This window comes from Chrysochloris asiatica, unplaced genomic scaffold (assembly GCF_000296735.1).
Source record: "Chrysochloris asiatica unplaced genomic scaffold, ChrAsi1.0 scaffold00095, whole genome shotgun sequence".
Taxonomy (NCBI): domain Eukaryota; kingdom Metazoa; phylum Chordata; class Mammalia; order Afrosoricida; family Chrysochloridae; genus Chrysochloris; species Chrysochloris asiatica.
In genome coordinates, this window is record NW_006408613.1 from 7,520,835 (window position 1) to 7,540,783 (window position 19,949).

Sequence of the window (19,949 nt, forward strand, 5' to 3'; positions counted from 1 at the left end):
TTGGTTTGATAGTATAAAGTCACAAGTTCCTTTTCCCCTGAAATAGTCATTGATTCTTGTTGTTGTTGTTGTCGTTAAGTACCATCAAGCCAGTGCTGACTGACTTGTAACAGTCCTGTATAGGGTTTTCAATGATTAGCCGGTGGATTTGAACCATCAACCTTGTGGTTAATAGTTCAGTGTTATCCTATAGTGCTACACCAGGGCCTAGAATCACTAAAAGTGGTTAACCCCCTAAACTCCACTACCTTTGAGTTGATTTCATCTCATAGTGACCATATAGGACAAATTAGAACTGCTCCTGGTGTGGTACTGGGGTTAATGCTCTGGGCCACAAAGTCAGTGTGAATCACAAAGTTGGTGGTTCAAGCTCACTAATCGCTCCTCAGAAAACTTATGTAGAGTTGCTATGGCTCAGAAGCGACTCAATGGAACGTAAGAACAACAAACAACAGAATTGCTCTATAGGAATTCCAAAACTGTAATCCTGGGTTCTTGGAGAAAGTATAAACATTAGGGAGTTCGGAGATGGAAGAGATATTACGGAACTTCTCACAATGAACATTTAGGGAATTTTTTCAAGTTAAGGAATATTTCTTCATCGGGAAAAAAGTTACACTAGTTCAGAAATGGAATTTGAGAACAACTATAGATATCCTTGTATTTCAGAAGAAAAAACTTAAATTTATTTTCAAGATAGGTTCTTACCATGCTTTTGTATCTACATTCGGTTTTATTATTACAAATTGAGGCCAATAGCTACTGAATTAGAGCAGATGGAGAGTTAGAACATCAAGACAGATACCTGCATGCCAATTTATTGTTATAAATCTACACAAGTTCCGTTGTGTAGCACTGTCGAGTCAGCTCTGATCCATAACGATCCTGTACTGGGTTTCTGAGGAGCAACTGGTGAGCGTGAACCACCATCATGGCAGTTCAAAGCAATTTCACAATCTGGTGCATTAATCCACAACACCGTACCAGGACTCATATCCCAAACTATGTTGTTGTTTTTGTTAGGTGCCATCGAGTCAGTACCGACTCATAGCGACCCTATGCACAACAGAACAAAACACCGTCCAGTCCTGGGTCACCCTCACAATTGTTGCCACGCTTGAGCCCATTGATGCTGCCACTTTGCCAATACATCTCACTGAGAGTCTTCCTCTGAACCTTCTCTGAACTTCCAATCCTTCTCTGAACCTCCAGCTTACCAAACATAATATTCTTCTCCAGTGACTGGTTCCTTCTGACACTATGTACAAAGTATTAGAGATGAAGATGGCCATCCGGGCCTACAAGGAGCACTCTGGTTGTACTTCTTCCAACACAGATCTGTTGGTTCTTTAGGCAGCCCATGGCACTTTCAGTATTCTCCTCCAACGCCATAACTCAAAAGCATCAATTCTTCTACAGTCTTTCTTATTCACTGTCCAACTTTTGCATGCATATGAGGTTATTGAAAATACCATGGCTTGGGTCAGGTGCACCTTAGTTCCCAAAGTGACATCTTCGCTCTTCAATACTTTAAAAAGGTTTTGTACAGCAGATTTATCTAATGCAAATACATCATTTGATATCTTGATTGCTGCTTCCATGAGTGTTGATAGTTGATCCAAGAAGAATGAAATCCTTGACAACTTCAATCTTTTATGCACTGATAAGAATGTTGTTTATTGGTCCAGTGGTGAGAATTTTTGTTTTCTTTACATTGAGATGCAATCCATACCGAAGTATTTTAAGTCTTCTTCACTTTCAGCAAGCAAGGATGTATCATCTGCATATTGCAGGTTATTAATGAGTCTGCCTCCAATCCTGATGCTATGTTGTTTTTTCACAGAACCCAGTCTCTAATTATTTGCTCAGCATACAGGTTGACTAAGTATGGTGAATGAATACAACCCTTTCACGCACCAATCTTAACTTTAAATCATTCAGTGTTCCCATGTTCTCTTCGAACAACTCCCTCTTGGTCCATGCACAGATTCCTTATGAGCACAATTAAGTGTTCTGGAATATTCATAATTTGCAATGTTGTCCATAGCTTGTCATGATCCACATAACCAAAAGCCTTTGTGGGGGAGGCTGGGCTTGATGGCAGATAGGATAGAGGTGCACTGAAATTCTTTGTTAGTAATACTACAGAACACCAGGCAAAGAGGTTTCAAGGCAGAGATCCAAAATACTGAACCACATATCTGGGAACATTTAAAAAGTTTGAAGGCTTATAACTAGTAGAACTTGTAGCAGAAGTAAGAAATCTCATACTCTAGAATCTGCTGGGCTCAACGGACTGGAATCCACCACTTGGAAGAGACCAAACAGCAAGACCAAGTGGAGGAGCAAGCAGACCAGACAAGGAATAACACTGCGAGAATCTTGGAGCAAAAGTGTACAATATACATTGATGGTTTTGCTTTAATCTGATTTATTTTTTGGTACCTGTTTATTGCCCATCCCCTACTGTTTGCACACCTGCATTCTAGTGATGAGACGGGTGCCTGAGCGAGTGGACACCCACCACCTCCACCACTGTTGGGTTCTTCTGCCATGCATGTGCACAGATACTCTCAGCATTTAAAGCTACAGGCAGCTCAAAATGGCTACAGCTGGCCCTGAACTGTGTACTAATAAGGAAAAGGACAGAACAACAGGTGTGGAGAGGGAGAGAGTTTAAAAACAGGCAGAAAATTAAATCCTGAAAAATAGCATAACTACCAACAGTGGTATCTTGAAATTTATCAGGCTGCCTTGAAGGCAAAGAGCTGAAAGAGGATATTAAAATCATACTCATATTAGTCTACAGATTTTTTTTTTCTCCTTTTTTCTTCTCTCCCTCCTCTCCTTTTTCTGCGATTATAGACTACAGTATCCAATCTAGTTTTTTTTGTTGTTGTTGATTTTCAGTGTGTATGTGTTTATCTTTGGGGGACTCTTTCTCTCCCTATATTACACAAGAAGACACAGTAATTGCTGCCATATAGTCAAGCTACAATCATACCCTATAAAACAGCACAATCCAGGCAAGAACCAATACCAACTGCCATAAACCAGGGAGGCAGACAACACCTATGAAAGTTACTCTGAGTTAAACAATAAGAAGAGTGAAAAGGGAAGTCCACAGCCTTATCACATCTACCTGGAGGCAATCAGAAAGCATAAAAAATACCAAAACACATACTCAATTAAGTATTAAGGGCACAGATAAACACTAAACATGTCCAAGAAGCAAAAGCAAATGACCATATCAGCACATGTCTAGAAACAAAATAAAATGTCTGAGACAAATGGCCTAGAGGTAGACCTGGACTACATCTGGAAGGAGGGCAGGCCTTGTAAATACCTGAGAAGGAATTCAGAAAAAAAATGATTATAAAATGTTTCAAAACACTTTACAATGGAGTTGAAAAATATAAGGAAGAAGTCAGGAAAGCGCTACAGGAACAATCAAATAAGATACATACAGCATTGGAAACAATTCAAAACCTACAGAAAGAGGTCCAAGTGATCAATAATAGAATATCAGAAATAGACAATATACTGAAAGGGCAAAGGAGTAGAATAGAAGAGATGGAAGGCAGAACTAGTGAGCTAGAAGACAAATCTCTCAATACCACTAAGATAGAAGAACAAGCAGAAAAAATGATAAAAAAAAATCTGAAGAAGGTCTAAGACTCATGTTGGATAACATGAAGTGGAATAACTTATGAATTATTGGCATTCCAGAACAAGAATAATCATACAAGTACCCAGAGGAAATAGTTGAAGAACTGCTGGAAGAAAATTTCTCTAATATCCTGAAAAGTGAAAAGACAAACATTCAAGAAACTCAAAGAACTCCAGGAAGGATAAACCCCAAAAGAAAATCACTGAGACATTAAGTTCGTATCTCTCAGCAGAAACCATGCAAGCAAGAAGGCAATGGGTAGACATATATAAAACTCTGAATGAAAAAAACTGCAAGCAAAGAATTCTTTATCCAGCAAAGCTATCAATCAAGTACAATGATGAAATCAAACATTCTGGGATAAACAGAAGCTAAGGGATTTTTAAAAAGTCAACCCTTCACGCACTACATCCTAAAGGGAGTTCTGTGGATTGAGAACCAACAAGAACAGACAACAACCAGAGATTGCCATACATGGCAGAACCTCCCAAAACTAAATAGACAGATGGAAGAGTAAAGAACAGAACAAAACTATAAGAACAAACTCAGAGAATCTGGGCGATCAGTCTATGATCAAATCAATTACAATGTGAAACAAGGTAAACATGTAATAACAGAGGTCTGTGGTGAGAAGGTCAGGTAGATTACAGGATAAAGTAGACTGCACTAAATGGAGGTAAAAGTTAATGGAATATAAGGTAACCTCAAAGACAATTAATACTTCACAATATACCAAGAAAATGAAAATCCAAGAAGAACATGGAAACATTAAATCTATGAGGAAATTCACAAGAAAGAACACAAAAACCATGAACTCAGCAAAGGAAAACACACAGACCAAAGAAAGCAGCAACACCACAAAAAGCAAACATAATGGCAGAAATTAATCTATCTCTCTCAATAATTACATTGAATGTAAACAGTTAAGAGACAGAGGGTGGCAGAATGGATAAGAAAACAAGATCCTTCAATTTGCTGTCTGCAAGAGACACATCTTACACTGGGAGGCAAAAACAGATTAAAAGTCAAAGGATGGAAAAAAAATGAACCAAGCAAATTGCAAACCTAAACGAACAGGAGTGGCAGTACTAATTAATCTCTGATAAAATAAACTTTAAGGCAAAAACCAGCATAACAGATAAAGATGGACATTGTCTCATGATTAAAGGGACAATTGAACAAGATGATATAACCATAATAAATATCTACGGTCCCAATGAATGAGCTGCAAAATATAGAAAGCAAACTCTAAAAGATTTGAAGAAAGAAACAGGCATTTGACAAAATCCAACATCCATTCATGATAAAAACACTCAACAAAATCGGAATTGAAGGGAAATTCCTCAACATAATCAAGAGCGTATATATAAAACCAACAGCCTACATTACTCTCAATGGAGAGAAAATGAAAGCCTTCCCCCTGTGAACAGGAACCAGACAAGGATGCCCTTTGACACCATTCCTATTCAATATTGTGCTGGAAATCTTAGCAAGAGCTATACAGCAAGACAAGGAAATTAAAGGCATCCAAATTGGCAAAGAGGAAGTAAAACTCTCTTTATTTGCAGACGATATGATCCTTTATATAGAAAAACCCGAAGACTCGATAAAAAGGCTACTAGACCTCATTGGAAGATTCAGCAAAGTGGCAGGATATAAGATCAACATACAAAAATCAGTTGGATTCCTCTATACCAATAACGACAGCACTGAGAATGACATTAGGAATGCAATACCATTTACAATAGCTGCCCATAGGATGAAATATTTAGGAATAAATGTAAACAGAGAAATAAACGACCTATTCAAAAAAACTACAAAACAGTACTACAAGAAACCAAAAGAGACCTACAAAAATGGAAGAATACACCATGTTTCTGGATAGGAAGACTTAACATTGTGAAAATGTCAATACTGCCCAAAGCAATTTACATGTATAATGCAATCCCAATCCAGATTCCAGCAGCATTCTTCAAAGAAATGGAAAAACATTTTCAAACTTTATATGGAAAGGAAAGAGACCCTGAATATGCAAAGCACTGCTCAAGAAGAAGAATAAGGTTGGAAACCTCTCACTTCATGACTTCAAAATGTATTACATGGCTACAGTGGTCAAAACAGCCTGGTACTGGTACAGTGAAAGATACATTGATCAATGGAACAGAATCGAGAATCCTGAAATTAACCCATCCACATAAAGCCAACTGATTTTCGACAAAATACCTAAATATATCGCATGTGGAGGGGATATTCTTTTCAACACATGGTGCTGGTAGAACTGGAAAGGGATATGCAAAATATTGAAATAAGAACTAAGTCGAAGCATGTTCAATAAACTCCTGTGAACACCAGTAGAGACCTTGTTGGCCAGCAGTTTGGCAAGACCTGGGGACTCCTGGGCCCAGAGTCAGTGACTTAGCCACAGAGGACTTGAGTAGAGAATGAAGCATCCAGCTGATAAGAAGATATGCACAAGAGATGCACAAGATCCCCCACAGTTGCAGATAATACCCACTTGATATGGCTTCAATGGCTGGATGATCAGAGCTCATCTAGACAAAGAAAAGAAGAGGAAAAAAAGAGTAATCCGATACAATTTGATGAAGTTGACCTACACCTATGGATGCAGTAGCTCAAAAGAGGGAACAAATCTTTGCAGCGAGGATCATTCCCACCCCCTCAATACACAGGGTAGACAGGGATAGGCAATTTGGACATTGGCTACACAAAATGTGCGGCCTACAAAGGAAAGAGTGACTGGCTTATAAGCTTTCAAGAGGGAACCTAGATCCAGAGGGTGGGAAGAAAGGTAGAATATCCATTGAGTAGTAGCCAATCTGTCTGGGTGGGACAGATGAAAGGAGATGGGGATAGCACTCATGTAATACAATAGTGAATAATTGTTATCAGGACTGACTGTGAGGGTTGGAAATGTAAAGGTATACATTTTGTAGCGAAAGGAGGGAAGTGGTTGACTTTGCAGTCCAGGAGCCAAGGCCTCTGGGACCATCAAGCAAGAATAGCATAGTGTAGGACCCTACCCAGAGAAACAGTGATGCCAGAGATGGAGACAGAGATGATGACGTGGAGAGATGGAGCGGCTGGGAACTCTAGACCCAGAGAAGGAGAGGGGCTGTATGCTGACGACCAGGGGGCAGGTTTGCGGGGTGTACCCTATGGTTGGCTGATGATGCATGGAGGGGATTGGAACCATGGCATTGTAACAAAATATAATAGGATGTATGTAAAGCTAATGTTCACCCATGTAAGCTATCGCATAATTGACAATAAAACAGTTAAAAAATAAACCACATATTGCATTAGGAAAAAAAAAAAAAAAAGCCTTTGTGTAGTCAATAAAGCACAGGTAAACATCTTTCTGATATTCTCTGCTTTCAGCCAATATCTACAGACATCAGCAATGATATCCCTTGTTCCACCACCTCTTTTGAATCTGGCTTGGAACTCTAGACATTCTCTGTCAATGTATGCTTGCAACCATTGCTGTATTACCTTCAGTAAAACTTTACTTGCATTGGATATCAAAGAAATTGTCCCATGTTTTCTGCATTCCATTGGGTCGCCTCTCTTTAGAATGGGCACAGATATGGATCTCTTCCAATCAGTTGATGACATAGTTGTCTTCCAAATTTCTTGGCAGAGATGAGTGAGTGCTTCCTGTGCTGCATTACTTTCTTGAAAGATTTCAATTTTTATTCCATCAATTCCTAGTGCCTTGTTCTTTGACAATTCCTTCTATGCACCTTGGACTTCCCCCTTTAGTATCATTCACCCTTGATCATATGCTACCTCTTGAAATGGTTGAACATCAACCATTTCCTTTTGGTACAGTGACTGTGTACTGTTAGGTAAATATTGAAAAATGATTTAAAGCATTTTACTAAGTAGGGTCAAGTCATATTAGCCTTTTTTGGAGTGTTAAAATACCCTAACTCATCTTTTTCCCCCCTCATGATTTCCTAACGTACACTTGTATTCCCTAGTGGTGGCGGTGGAGGTGGTCATGGGCGGTTGAGTTGGTGCTGATTCATAGAGACCCTTTATGGAATTTCTGAGGCTGTAAATCTTTATGTGAACAGAAAGCCTAATCATTTTCCCACTATGTGGTTGATTTGTACAAACTGTTGACCTTATGGTTAGCAGCCCAACTCATAACATAACCTGGGTGCCTTATTCCCTAGTGGTATAGGAGATTAAAAACAAACACATATGCAAGGTGTAAGTTATTAGTATACTTAAAAAAAAAAAAAAAAGATGTTCTATTTCTTCACAAGTTTAGAGAGATAGTAGCATAATTATTAATGTCTCCCTGTGGAACCAGAATGACATGTTTAAACCGGGGGCTTTAAAGCAGATTGGAGAAGACAACCTTTGCATACCTGAAGTCTCATATACAATCCTTTACACCCTGACACCAATTGGGCTGCTAATGTCATGGTCAGCAGATAGAAACTACTAGCTGTTACACAGGAGAGAGATGAGGCTTTCTGCTCCTGTAAATATTTACAGCCTCAGAAACCCTGTACAGGGGTGCCATGAGTCAGAACTGACTCCACAGCACATAACAACAACTCACTGACACTGCTATGCTTATTTTAAATTGAAATCTCTAATAGCTCTTTATAACTGAACTATACAGTCTGTTAACATGGGTTACATATTCTTAACCCATAGAAATCATAAAGTCACAGAGCAATTTTAAGCCTCAATAATTTATGAAAGATTCAAACTAAGTGGTAAATGCAAGCACTATTCAAAAATTGTTTGCACCATAGACTTCAAATAACTTCTTGGCTTCCATATTACTTCTTTCTTTCAGAAAGCAATGCCCAATTTAACTGTTTGTATTGAATATTGTTTCAGTTACTATTAGGTAATTTATAAATTGCATTAATGTCCCTAGTTCTTTACCCCTAAAGGGATTAACTTTAATAAAAATACATCCATTTTTTCATAGCCTCACTGGTAGAAACAAGGCTTCAAAGGGGTTTATTGAAATGTTATAATATATTTTATCAGTATTTTATATTTAGTAGGAATATATTTTCTTGTATTTAAGTTGCAAGGAAATATTTTGCTACTATAAGTGATTTTCTGGTCTTTCTACTTTTCTGTATTTTATGCATTTTAACTATAATTGGCCTTGATGTTGTTGTTGTTGTTGTTTAAGTGCCGTCGAGTCGGTTCCGACCCATAGCGACCCTGTACAGGGTTTCCGAGGGTATAAATCTTTACGGGAGTAGAAAGCCTCATCTTTCTCCCGCGGAGCAGCTGATAGTTTCGAACCGCTGACCTTAAGGTTTGCAGTCCGATTCGTAACTACTATGCTACCAGAGCTCTTGATGTTAGTTTCTATTAAATCAATTTTAGAATCATATAATACATTTTAAATATATTTCATAGGGTTCTTTCAGTTGCAATCATAATGAAAGCAGATTGCTAGGTCTTCTATTCCATGTTACCATTAGGTGGATTCACTCTAACAATAGGTTAGCAGTTGAGTGAAAACCAATTAATGTTATCAGAAAATAAATACATACATAAATAAAATATATATATTTATAAATATAGTCATTATTATTACGTAATGATGATTGCTTCCACATAGTAAAGGTAGCATGCTATCATTACTGTTATTTAGTGATACTCTATATTTCTGTAGAGAGACCTGGTATGGTGGATTAAGCATTATTAAACTCACAGCTGCTTTGTTGCAGTATACTTCCATAAAGACTGACAGCCTTGGAAACCTGTGGAGCAGTCATGCTCTATCCTCTAGGGTTCCTATGAATCTGAACCAACTCTATGGCAATGTTTATAAAATATTTCTTTAAATACATGAACATGATTTATTAAAGTTTGCTTTCTGAGGAAAATATTTGAAGGGAGGTCAATCAGTGGCCCATTCACATTGCAGAATTTATTTATTTATTGGTTAGCTTTTTCTAATCTTTATTAGAAGTCAAAGAAAGTACCTTATGAAAATAGACACTGCTAATAACTTGTGTTTTCCCAGGATTGAAAATGTACTTAAACTAAGACATTTATTAATCTCTTTATGTTTCACACAGAATGATGACTGACTTGTATGTTTGTGCTTTACAAAGTACTCTAGAAGTTTGTTTTTAGAAAATTAAAAGTGGCAAGAGACAAGTTGTTTCCATTGTCCATGTTCTAGAACAAGGCCATCTTTTAAGCTCAGTTCCATTATTTACATTTTAACAAAAGACATAGTTTAAAACACTGTAACTAATTTTAATTCAATAGCATCGTCATACAAGCAATTGCTACTTAAATTGGTTTTAAGATATTTTTGCATCCTACGCACCTGTCAGACATGGTTCTCTCTTTTCATTACTCGTTAATTCATCTCATAGCTGAATACTGAAGAAGTTCATAGAAAAATATTTTCAGGGCATGGAATTTGAAGTGTGATATCAGTAGAAATGATTTATAAATGAACTGACAAATTGTTATTCTCCAGTTTTGAAAACACATAAGCTTTTCAAAATGTGTTCTGGTGAAGTCTTTATTAAAGGAAAAACTATGGCTAGGGAACAAATTTGTCATTGCTGTTGATGAAAACTTTTAAGAACAGCAAGTAATCTCTCTAGCCTCAAGCAAAAGAGAAAAACTAAGTACTGATTCTGATTTTAGAACACATGATTTATCACTGAAGATGGTAATTTCATTCAAATTTTAACCTGTATGGTCATTACAAGTCAGATGCAAAGAATTGCTCTGTGCTTCTGGAAAATATTTGAACAGTATATATTCATATTTATGCAAAATAAAGGCACAATACAGATAGTGAAAAATTCCTCTGTCTCCAGAAATTGATCCTTTAGTAGCCTCAAATTTGTTTTTATTTATATTCTAAATTCACAAATAACCATAAAGGTATATAAGCATCAAAGGTTAATAATATACAAATAAAAATAGACATTTAGTTATGGTAATAGAAGCATTGTTTGATTTTCCTAAATTATTTTGATGATACTTTTAAACCATTTTTGTAACAAGATTTGAAATCATATAATGAATCTTAAAATCTGAAACAACCTCTAATTTTATTATAAAACAGTTTACTTAATTGGATACAATATTATAATATATATTTAATATAATGTATTTGAAAATATTTTCTAAAATGTAAAGTTGTATTCAATGGTGATTTGATAATGATATGTTTTCTTCTACTACTAGGTAACTGATATTTTATTGTTATTATTCCATTACAAACATCAGAGTTAACTGTCAAGAATTTTAAATGTTTTATTAAGGTAAAGTTTAATATAAATGTGAAAATATCATGAATTCCGTAACTATCACAAACATATAACCCAGATACTTTCAGGAATCTTTCTGTAAATATAGTGTATATTTTATTATGAGAAAACTCACATAAAACTAAAATCAACATTTACCTTGATAAACAAAATGGAACCCCCTGGCAGATGCACCACTTTTTGCACTGAATCGGAGCAAAATTTGATTTGAAGTAGCCAAAGGCAGTGTCTCTCCTAAATGTAAAAACAGAGATAATTAGAGGAATCCCAAAAATATATAGAACTCTGATGGATAATATATTGAAAAAAAATCATTAATTTGCAAATTTACATATAATTTTCCAATGTTTATACATTTAATTGGAAAATGCATACGATTTTAATTTGTTAATTGTTATCAGGGCTTGAGAGAAAAGAGAAATGGGAGCTATTGCTTAATTAGTACTGAATTTCTGTTAGTGGTGATGAAGAATTTTGAAAGTAATTTTGCACAAAATTGCAAAATGTTGTGAAGGTAACTAAAATCACTGAACTGTTCATTTAAAAGTAATGAAAATGACATTTTTTATGCTATATATATATGTATATGTATGCATATATCATAGTAAAATTTAAAAAAATTAATTTAAAAATAAGTTCACTATGATATTTAGATCCCAAACATATATTTTCTATAAAGATCTAAAACTCTGTAGTTTCCTCTCCTTTCTATTAAAATATTGTTTTAATCATTTCTTTTACTTTTGAAGAAAACACCGATAACAGAGATAACAGATCTATTTGCTAATAATAAAAGGAATGCAAATATCATATAAATATTTTAATCAAGAACACTTTTATTGGGCACTTACCTGATATAATTATACTTAACATTAACAATGTTTCTGAGTCCAAAGCTGAATAAAAGATTAGGAAAAAGCCTTCTGAAATACATTTTTAACATTTTAAAGTACACACAAACTCTCTCTAAAATATAGCTGAGAAGAGTGTGAATTGGTATAAGTTTTTCTGATGTGAATTTATTAATAAGTGTCAGCATTTTAAATATCCATAATCTTAGACATTTCTAGGAACATATCAAAAAAGTCAAAGGAAATAAGACAAGAGTCTGAAAACTTTGGTTCATAATTGTGAAAACTGGAAAACAACTGATTTCTAATCTTCATTGACTATAACCTAGAACGAACATAGGTATTTCTATTGTCTTTGCTAAATATTGAAAATGTAACAATGATGTTAATAATAGACTAGGTGCACATGGATAATTGTGCTTTTATTACAAAATGGTAAAAGTATAGCAGTGGTATAAATAAAAGACTAAGTCAACAACGAGGGGCTAATTTAAACAAATTTTCTCATTAATACAATAGAATAGTTTTCAGGATTGAAAGTAATGGTGCTTGCCCTATATTCACATATTTCTATAATTTTAACTTAAAGCTTAGGATAAAAAATAAGTTGTGTAGTAATATTCCATGATCTATAAAGTCTTACATATGTTTACAAGCATACAAATATGTATATATGCACATGTGCATGTTTGTATATACACACACATATCAAAAGACACTATAAATGCATGTTTACTATATTTTTCACATATAAAGCATCAACATAAACTACATGCAAATATATAAAATGTGCATAGTTGACTGAGGGGTTGTATGGTTTGCCAAAAAAAAAACAAAAACAAAACACCCCTTCATGTTGTGTATGTAAAAATATGGTAATGGATGTCTATGTGTATGTATTTAAAGTATGGAATGATTTGTAATAAAATATTAATAGTCTTTAGGCATAGAGGAACTTTAAATCAACTAGATGATAAAAACACAAGGTATTTTATTATCCCTTTGGTTTTTCTGGCATTTGCCTTTTTTATTGGGATGAAAGTTATATTTTCCACAATCAGTAAAATGATAAAAACAGGTGTTTTTGCATGTGAAATAAAACTGCTTTTAAAACCTTACTTCTAAAACAAGATTTTTCTAAAAAAATTCAGAGATGATTAAGTTTTTCATTCATTAAAAAAAGAGAAAAGTTTAAAATTAATCATCCAAGTTACCTAAATGGTGTTAAAGGTAAAATTATTTGAAAATTTACCTGAATGAGACCCAGAGAGTGAACTGAGAAGTCTTGCCTGTGGATGTGTTCCATCAAACAACTCTGCCAAGTCATTCAGTGTTGTCTGAAAATAGGCAAACTGTCCAAACACCACTGCAAAACAAAAGGAGTAGATTGGCATCATACATTTTATTTAAAAATAAAATGGAGAGTTTCATTCTATTACTTATTCATTGATTTCCTAAAGAATTATTCTCTCAAGATACCTGTAAGAAAAATAATTAACTTATTTATTCTGGTTTCTCAAAGTATTCAATAAAGCAAATGATATTGCTTCTTTATATTCTGACATTTAACAAAATGTGTAAACTTATTAATCTAAGTGCTGGTGTAACATTGTAGGATAAGCACTAGACCACAAGGTCATTTTGAACCACAAAGTCAGCAGTTCAAACTCACTAGCTACTCCTGGAAAATCTATATGGGGTCACTATGAGTCAGAAATGATTCGACAGTGCATTACAACAACATTGTATAGTTTAAGCATTAAGACATATGAGTATTATATGTATTTTTTAAAGTAAAGATCACATCAGTATAATGGAAGGCAAAGGATCTACTTATTTGACAGTAATTGTTGTTGATGTTATGGGCTGTCGATACATTTCTGACTCACAGTGACCATATGCACAACAAAATGAAACACTGCACAGTCCTGCACTATGCTCACAATTTTATGTTTGATCAATTGCTGTTGCCAGTACATCGTGTTAGAATTATGAGAGACTAGTTTCCCATCCTGGCTTCTAAAGAGCAGTCAGGTTGTACTTCTTCAATACTGATTTGTTTGTTCTTCTGGCAGTCAATGGTATTTTTAATATTCTTCTCCAACAACAGAATTCAAATACATCAGTTTTTCTAAAGACTTCCTTACTCACTGCCCAACTTTCACATGGATATGATGGTGGTGGTGGTGGTGGTTATGTGCCGTGAAGTTGGTTCCAACTCATAACAACCCTGAACAGGGTCTCTGAGGCTGTAAATCTTTATGGGAGCAGAAAGCCTCATCTTTCTCCCACGGAACAGCTGGTAGTTTCAAACTGCCAACCTTGAGGTTCGCAGTCTGATTCGTAACCACTACGCTACCAAAGCTCACATGCACATGAGTCTATTGAAAATACCCTGGTTTAGGTTAGGCACCCTAAAATTCTCAAATTGATACCTTTGCAGATGTGGCTACTGGAAGTGTACCATTTGATTTCCAGTAAGCAAGGGTACATCATCTGTATATCACAGGTTGTTAATAATTATCCGTTCAATCCTGGTGCTATGCTCTTCTTCATACAATTTACTTTCTTGGATTATTTGATTCAGTATTTATTTAAAAGCAATGAACAACTTACACTTTTTTACCTGTAAGATTTAAACTAAAATAATTCTGAACCAGAAATGCAATAGTGTAATATATATACGATGTATTATATACATACATCAGTTTTGCACATCAGAGTTCTAATTTAAAGAATTAATGTTAAGTGAGCATAAATGCATTTGAGGGAACTTAAATAGTATGTGTGTATATTTATATCAATACAGATGTATGAACAGTCATTTATATGTACACATAGAATGTTTATTCTAGGATTTTATAATTTCTTACAAAGAGACCAATTAAAAATACATGACAGTAATTAGATTTTCTTAGTAGACAAAGTGGCCTAAAAATATAGTGGTATCATTGATTAGAGAAAGGATTTATGATGACTGCAATGTTCTTGTACATACACTCATTCCTCTAACAACCTGAAAAAATTAATGAAATCCTTATTATGCTGGAGACGATTGCTTTTTATAAGTACAAAGCTGAATCATTTTTAATTTCACCTTTTATTCAAAACATATTAACAAGCATCAACTTTATGCTAGACGCTAAGAATAAAGAAATGAAAAGTATATAAAATTTGCCCTCAAATGAGCATCCTTTAATATATACAGTAGTGCAATAGTTTTCACATTAAATAGAGACTTAGGGGGTACAGTGTCCATAAAAGAACACTCATTCTGTAGCTGACCACAGAAGAGTTCCTCCAGAGATGCTACCTGAGTTAAGATCTAGCCTATGACTGATCCTAAAGTCAAATAAGGGAACACCTCTTAAAACAAATAAGTTGACTTCATGGCAGTTAAATATTTTATATCAAATGAAAATGTTCTCAGATAGAATATACTATTTGTCAATAAGCCTCTAAGAATAGTATTTAGAATAAGATTGTGAAATCTTAAACGATGAAAAAAAATTATTGTGTTGTGATACTACAATCAATTTGAATAAGTAAAATCATAGACTAGTTCTGCTATTACATTGCAATCAGCGTATTTTGTTATGTATTCACCAATAGAAATAAAAGGAAAATTGATGGTAGATTAATTAAGGTGATGTTTTTGGGTATTTTATTTAAAAATGTATGTCATTCGAATACAAAATTAACTGAAATTTATATCAGGGATCTTATTTCAGAGGAATTGTTTAGCATAAGGAAACAGATCTTTTCTAAGTTTTATTGCAGATTTATTATTAAAAAGGAAACATTTTGAGTCCCATCTCTTCATCTTTAAATGAGGATAACATTTGCCATTCAATTTAGGTAAAGCTAAATTGACTGGTTCTTTGTTTTGGGAAATGCAAGTTCTTCTTCCTAGGTCTCCATGGGCACATCTGCTAATCTGTCAAGTTTCAGATTACATATTCTCATCTAAAAAAGCAAAGGTCTTGTTGTAAAATGCAATCATTCTTAAAAGTTGACCCAGACTAGAAGATAAATGACCAGGAATAGGAGATATGTCAGGTTGTATAATGTAGATTTTGATGGATCCATTATCCAAAAGGCCTAAATCTGAAGCAAATGTTAATTAGAGGTTTCCATTGGATTTTAAGATCCATGCGAGTTAATCATATAATCAAAATTCATAGAAATAATTTGTCAGCAATATTCAAGTTTCTTGATTAAGCAATTAATTTATTTGTCATGTAATTGTGAAACAGGGAACACTAAAGGGCTAAAAGATTTTTTAGCCTGGCCAAAGTGAAATATACAAGAAGGCCTGAATAACCATCCTGCCATCCTGGTACAATAGTTATAGTTAGGATTTTTGCACATATCACTCCACCACTAGCTATGCCTCATCCCTCTCTGTCAGCTATAGTCACTTATTGCAATCTAATGTGACTCCCGTTTTCTTTAAAATGATACACTTCTTCTTCTTTAATTAGTAAACCACCCCTACTCTTATCACTGGAACCCTGCTGTGACGCTGTGGGTTAATGTGCTGCACCGCAAAGTCTGTTTGAATCTCCGGTTCAAGCTCACCTGTCACTCCTCAGAAACCCTATACAGGGTCGTTATGGGTTAGAACAAACTCAATGGCACTTAATAACAACTCTTAGAATTAATGCAGAAACAGAAGAAAATAACCATTTGTTGTTGTTACGTGCCGCCGAGTAGATTCTGAACCATAGCGACCTGGTTTCCAAGGAGCAGCTGGTGAGCTTAAACCACTGACCTTGCGGTTCAAACAACTTTGCAGTCTGATGCATTAGCCCACAGACCACACCAGGATAGCCAAATGTGCAAGGAAGGGCCAAAGAAGCTCTTTTTAATGAAGTCGTTTTACAGAACTGGCTCACAGTTAGGTTTCACAATGTAGAATAGGACTTTGAGAAAGTCAGAACTAGTTGTTAAATTTCTAAGTTTTTAAATTTTGACTCAAGTAAGTACTGATTTTCATTATATTCTGTTCATTAACTGTGTTTCAGTTATGTACACAGAGATATAACCTGTTCTTATTCACAAGTTCTTTGCAATCATCCTTCATCGATCAATAACATCAATTGAAAGAATGATTTCTGAGTAAAAGAAGAATGTGGTAAAATAATTCTCTTTGATTATGCTGAATCAGAATCATAAAAGGGAATTTATGCATTTTACATTACATTGGTTAAAGAATTGTAATGGATATTATGTAGGGCATGTCTTGAGAACGTTATATAAAGTTCACTTAGATTATTATACTAACAGAATATTTGTTTATAAAATGACAGAAAAATAAACTAAAAAAATGACAATTAATTAAAAGTAAGAAGAAATTCTTACCAAATTCCTTTGGTACAGTTATGGAATAGAGGCATATTTGACCAGCTGTGTAATTATGAGGATAGTTTGGTGACAAAACAACTCCTTCTGATCCAGTGTATTGGCCTCCACAGGGAGCTGAAAATAATATCAACAAAATATTACATGTTCTGTTATGAGAAATTTCATGCAATAGGTAACTCTCATAGCTAAAAGACATGGAATAAATGAGCAGCATGGCCCACTTACCTAAAAATTATAATATTAAAGAGATGAAAATGAATTATCACCAGATTAAAATAAAAGTAACTCAACTCAGGAGGAGGACCTAGTGTTTTTAAGAACCCTTTCAGGTATGTTGAAAGAATAATAAACTGATGACATAAAGATAAATCAATAAATTATTTTATAAGTTTCACTAGAAATATCTGATTGATGTACTCTTACTACCTTCAGGAATATTAAATATTATTTTTATTTTCTCCTCTTGTTAGAGTCCTGGTGTGACGCTATAGGATAAAGTATTGGACCGCAAGGTCTGTTTGAACTGTAAGATCAGCGGTTCAAAATCACCAGATGCTCCTTGGAAACCCTATACAGGGTTGCTATGAGTCAAAACTGACTCAACAGCACTTAACAACAACAACAAACAAATGTTTATTGTTATAGTAGTCCACCACCAGCTGCTCAGTGGGAGATAGATGAATCTTTTTGCTACCACAAAGATTTGCAGCCTTAGAAACCCTATATAGTGTCACTAGGAGTTGGTACTGACTTCACAGCACTTAACAGCACATATTTTATAGGATTCGATTGCCAGGCCATGTCTTTTGTGGAATTGCTAATGGAGGATTCAACTACTGATTTTTTAGTTAGCAACAGAGTGCTTACACATTACACCACCAATTACTATACTATTAGTATGTTGTCATCATTGTCAAGTGCCATAGAGTCGATTCCGATCTATAGTGACTCTGTATAGGGTTTCCAAGGAGCAGCTGGTGAGCTTGAACTGTCGACCTTGCAGTTCAAACAGCTTTACAGTCTGGCGAATTAAACCACAGCACCACAGCAGGACCCCATACTATTACTACAGGACTTCACAACTTGTTTATCTGTTTGTGGTACTGTGGTCATCTACATGTTGATGTGAAGCTGCAAGCTATGCCACTGGTATTTTAAATACCAACAGAGTCATCCATGCTGGACAAGGTTCGGTGGTGTTTCTAGACTAAGACAGAAAAGGACGAGAGAGAGGAGGACTAGTTCTGAATGTTTAGCCACTGAAAACCTTATGAATAACAGTGGAACACTGTCAGATATAATGCCAGAAAATGATAACATTATGAACACCACTAGAATACTGTCTGTTATAGGACCAAAAGGTGAGAAACTCATGTTGAAGTCTCAAAATGCAACTGGGAAAGAGGTGCCTCCTCAAAGTAGACTTGACCTTGTTGAAAAGAATAGAGGAAAGCTTTTGTAACCTTCATTTGTTGATGGGATACAACTCAAAATGAGGAGAAACAACTACACACATCCATTAATAATTAGAACATGAAATGTACAAAGTATGAATCTAGGAAAATTGGAAGTTGTCAAAAACTAAATGGAACATATAAAGATCAATATCTTAGGCCTTAGTGTGCTGAAATGGACAGGTATTGTCCATTTAGAATTTGAAAATAATATGGCTTACTACTCCAGGAGTGAAATATTCAAGAGGAATGACATTACATTCATCATCAAAAATAACATTTCTAGATCTATCTTGACATGCAATGCTGTCTGTGATAGGACAATAACTATATGCCTACAAGGAAAATTAGTTAATGCAACTATTCAAATTTATGCATCAACCACTAAAGCGAGTGATGATGAAACTGAATAATTCCATCAAATTCTTCAGTCTGAAATCAATCTAACATGCAGTAAATATATATTGGTAATTATTGGTGATTGGAATGCAGAGGTTAGTAACAAAGAGGAAAAGGTAGTCATCGGAAAATATGGCCTTGGTGATAGAAATGATATTGGAGATGGAAAGATAGAATTTTGTAAGGCCAGTGAATCATTCATTTCAAATACCTTTTTTAAACAGCATAAAACTATGCAAATGAAACTCACCTGTTGGAACACACAGGAATCAAATTGTCTATAACTGTGAGAAGAGACCATATAAAAGCTTAGTATCATTTAAAAGCTCAAAAGCTAAGCCAAAGCAAGACCAGGGACCAACTTTGGAACATAACATCAATTGCTCAAATGCAAGTTCAAGTTGAAGCTGAAGAAAATTAAATCAAGTCCATGAGAGCCAAAATATGACCTCAAATATAGCCCACATGAATTTAGAGACCTTCTCAAAAAGAGAGTTGATGAATTAGACCCTAATGTCCAAAGATCAGAAAAACTGTAGGAAGACATCAAGAAAGAAAAAAAAAAAAAAAAGACAATAACAAATGTCAGAAGAACTTTTAAACTTCCTCTCTAATATAAAGTTGCTAAATCAAATGGTGTGCCTGACCCAAGCCATAGTATTTTCAATAGCCTTATAAGCATGTGAAAGTTGGACAATGGATATGGAAGACCATAGAAGAATTGCTACATTTGAGGTACAATGTTGGAAAAAAACTGAGGACCAGTTCATACTGAAAGCTGTAGTCTTGATCTTCATCAGTATTTTAAGTCCTCTTTGCTTTCAGCAAGCAAATACCAATCATCTGCATTTTGAAGGTTGTTAATGAGTCTTCCTTCAATCCTGATGCCATGTTCTTC

The 19,949-nt window shown here is 34.9% G+C and overlaps 1 protein-coding gene across 1 annotated transcript in view; it reads right to left on the reverse strand.

Moving 5' to 3' along the window:
• Nucleotides 1-19,949, reverse strand: part of CSMD1 (CUB and Sushi multiple domains 1) — a 2,529,117-nt gene that overhangs the window by 456,286 nt on the left and 2,052,882 nt on the right. Inside the window, exons 29-31 of the mRNA XM_006866725.1 lie at nucleotides 17,196-17,312; nucleotides 13,084-13,197; nucleotides 11,119-11,214 (exon numbers count right to left, since the gene is read on the reverse strand). Of these exons, the coding sequence (XP_006866787.1) occupies nucleotides 11,119-11,214; nucleotides 13,084-13,197; nucleotides 17,196-17,312 (327 nt within the window). The remainder of the gene's footprint in view (nucleotides 1-11,118; nucleotides 11,215-13,083; nucleotides 13,198-17,195; nucleotides 17,313-19,949) is intronic.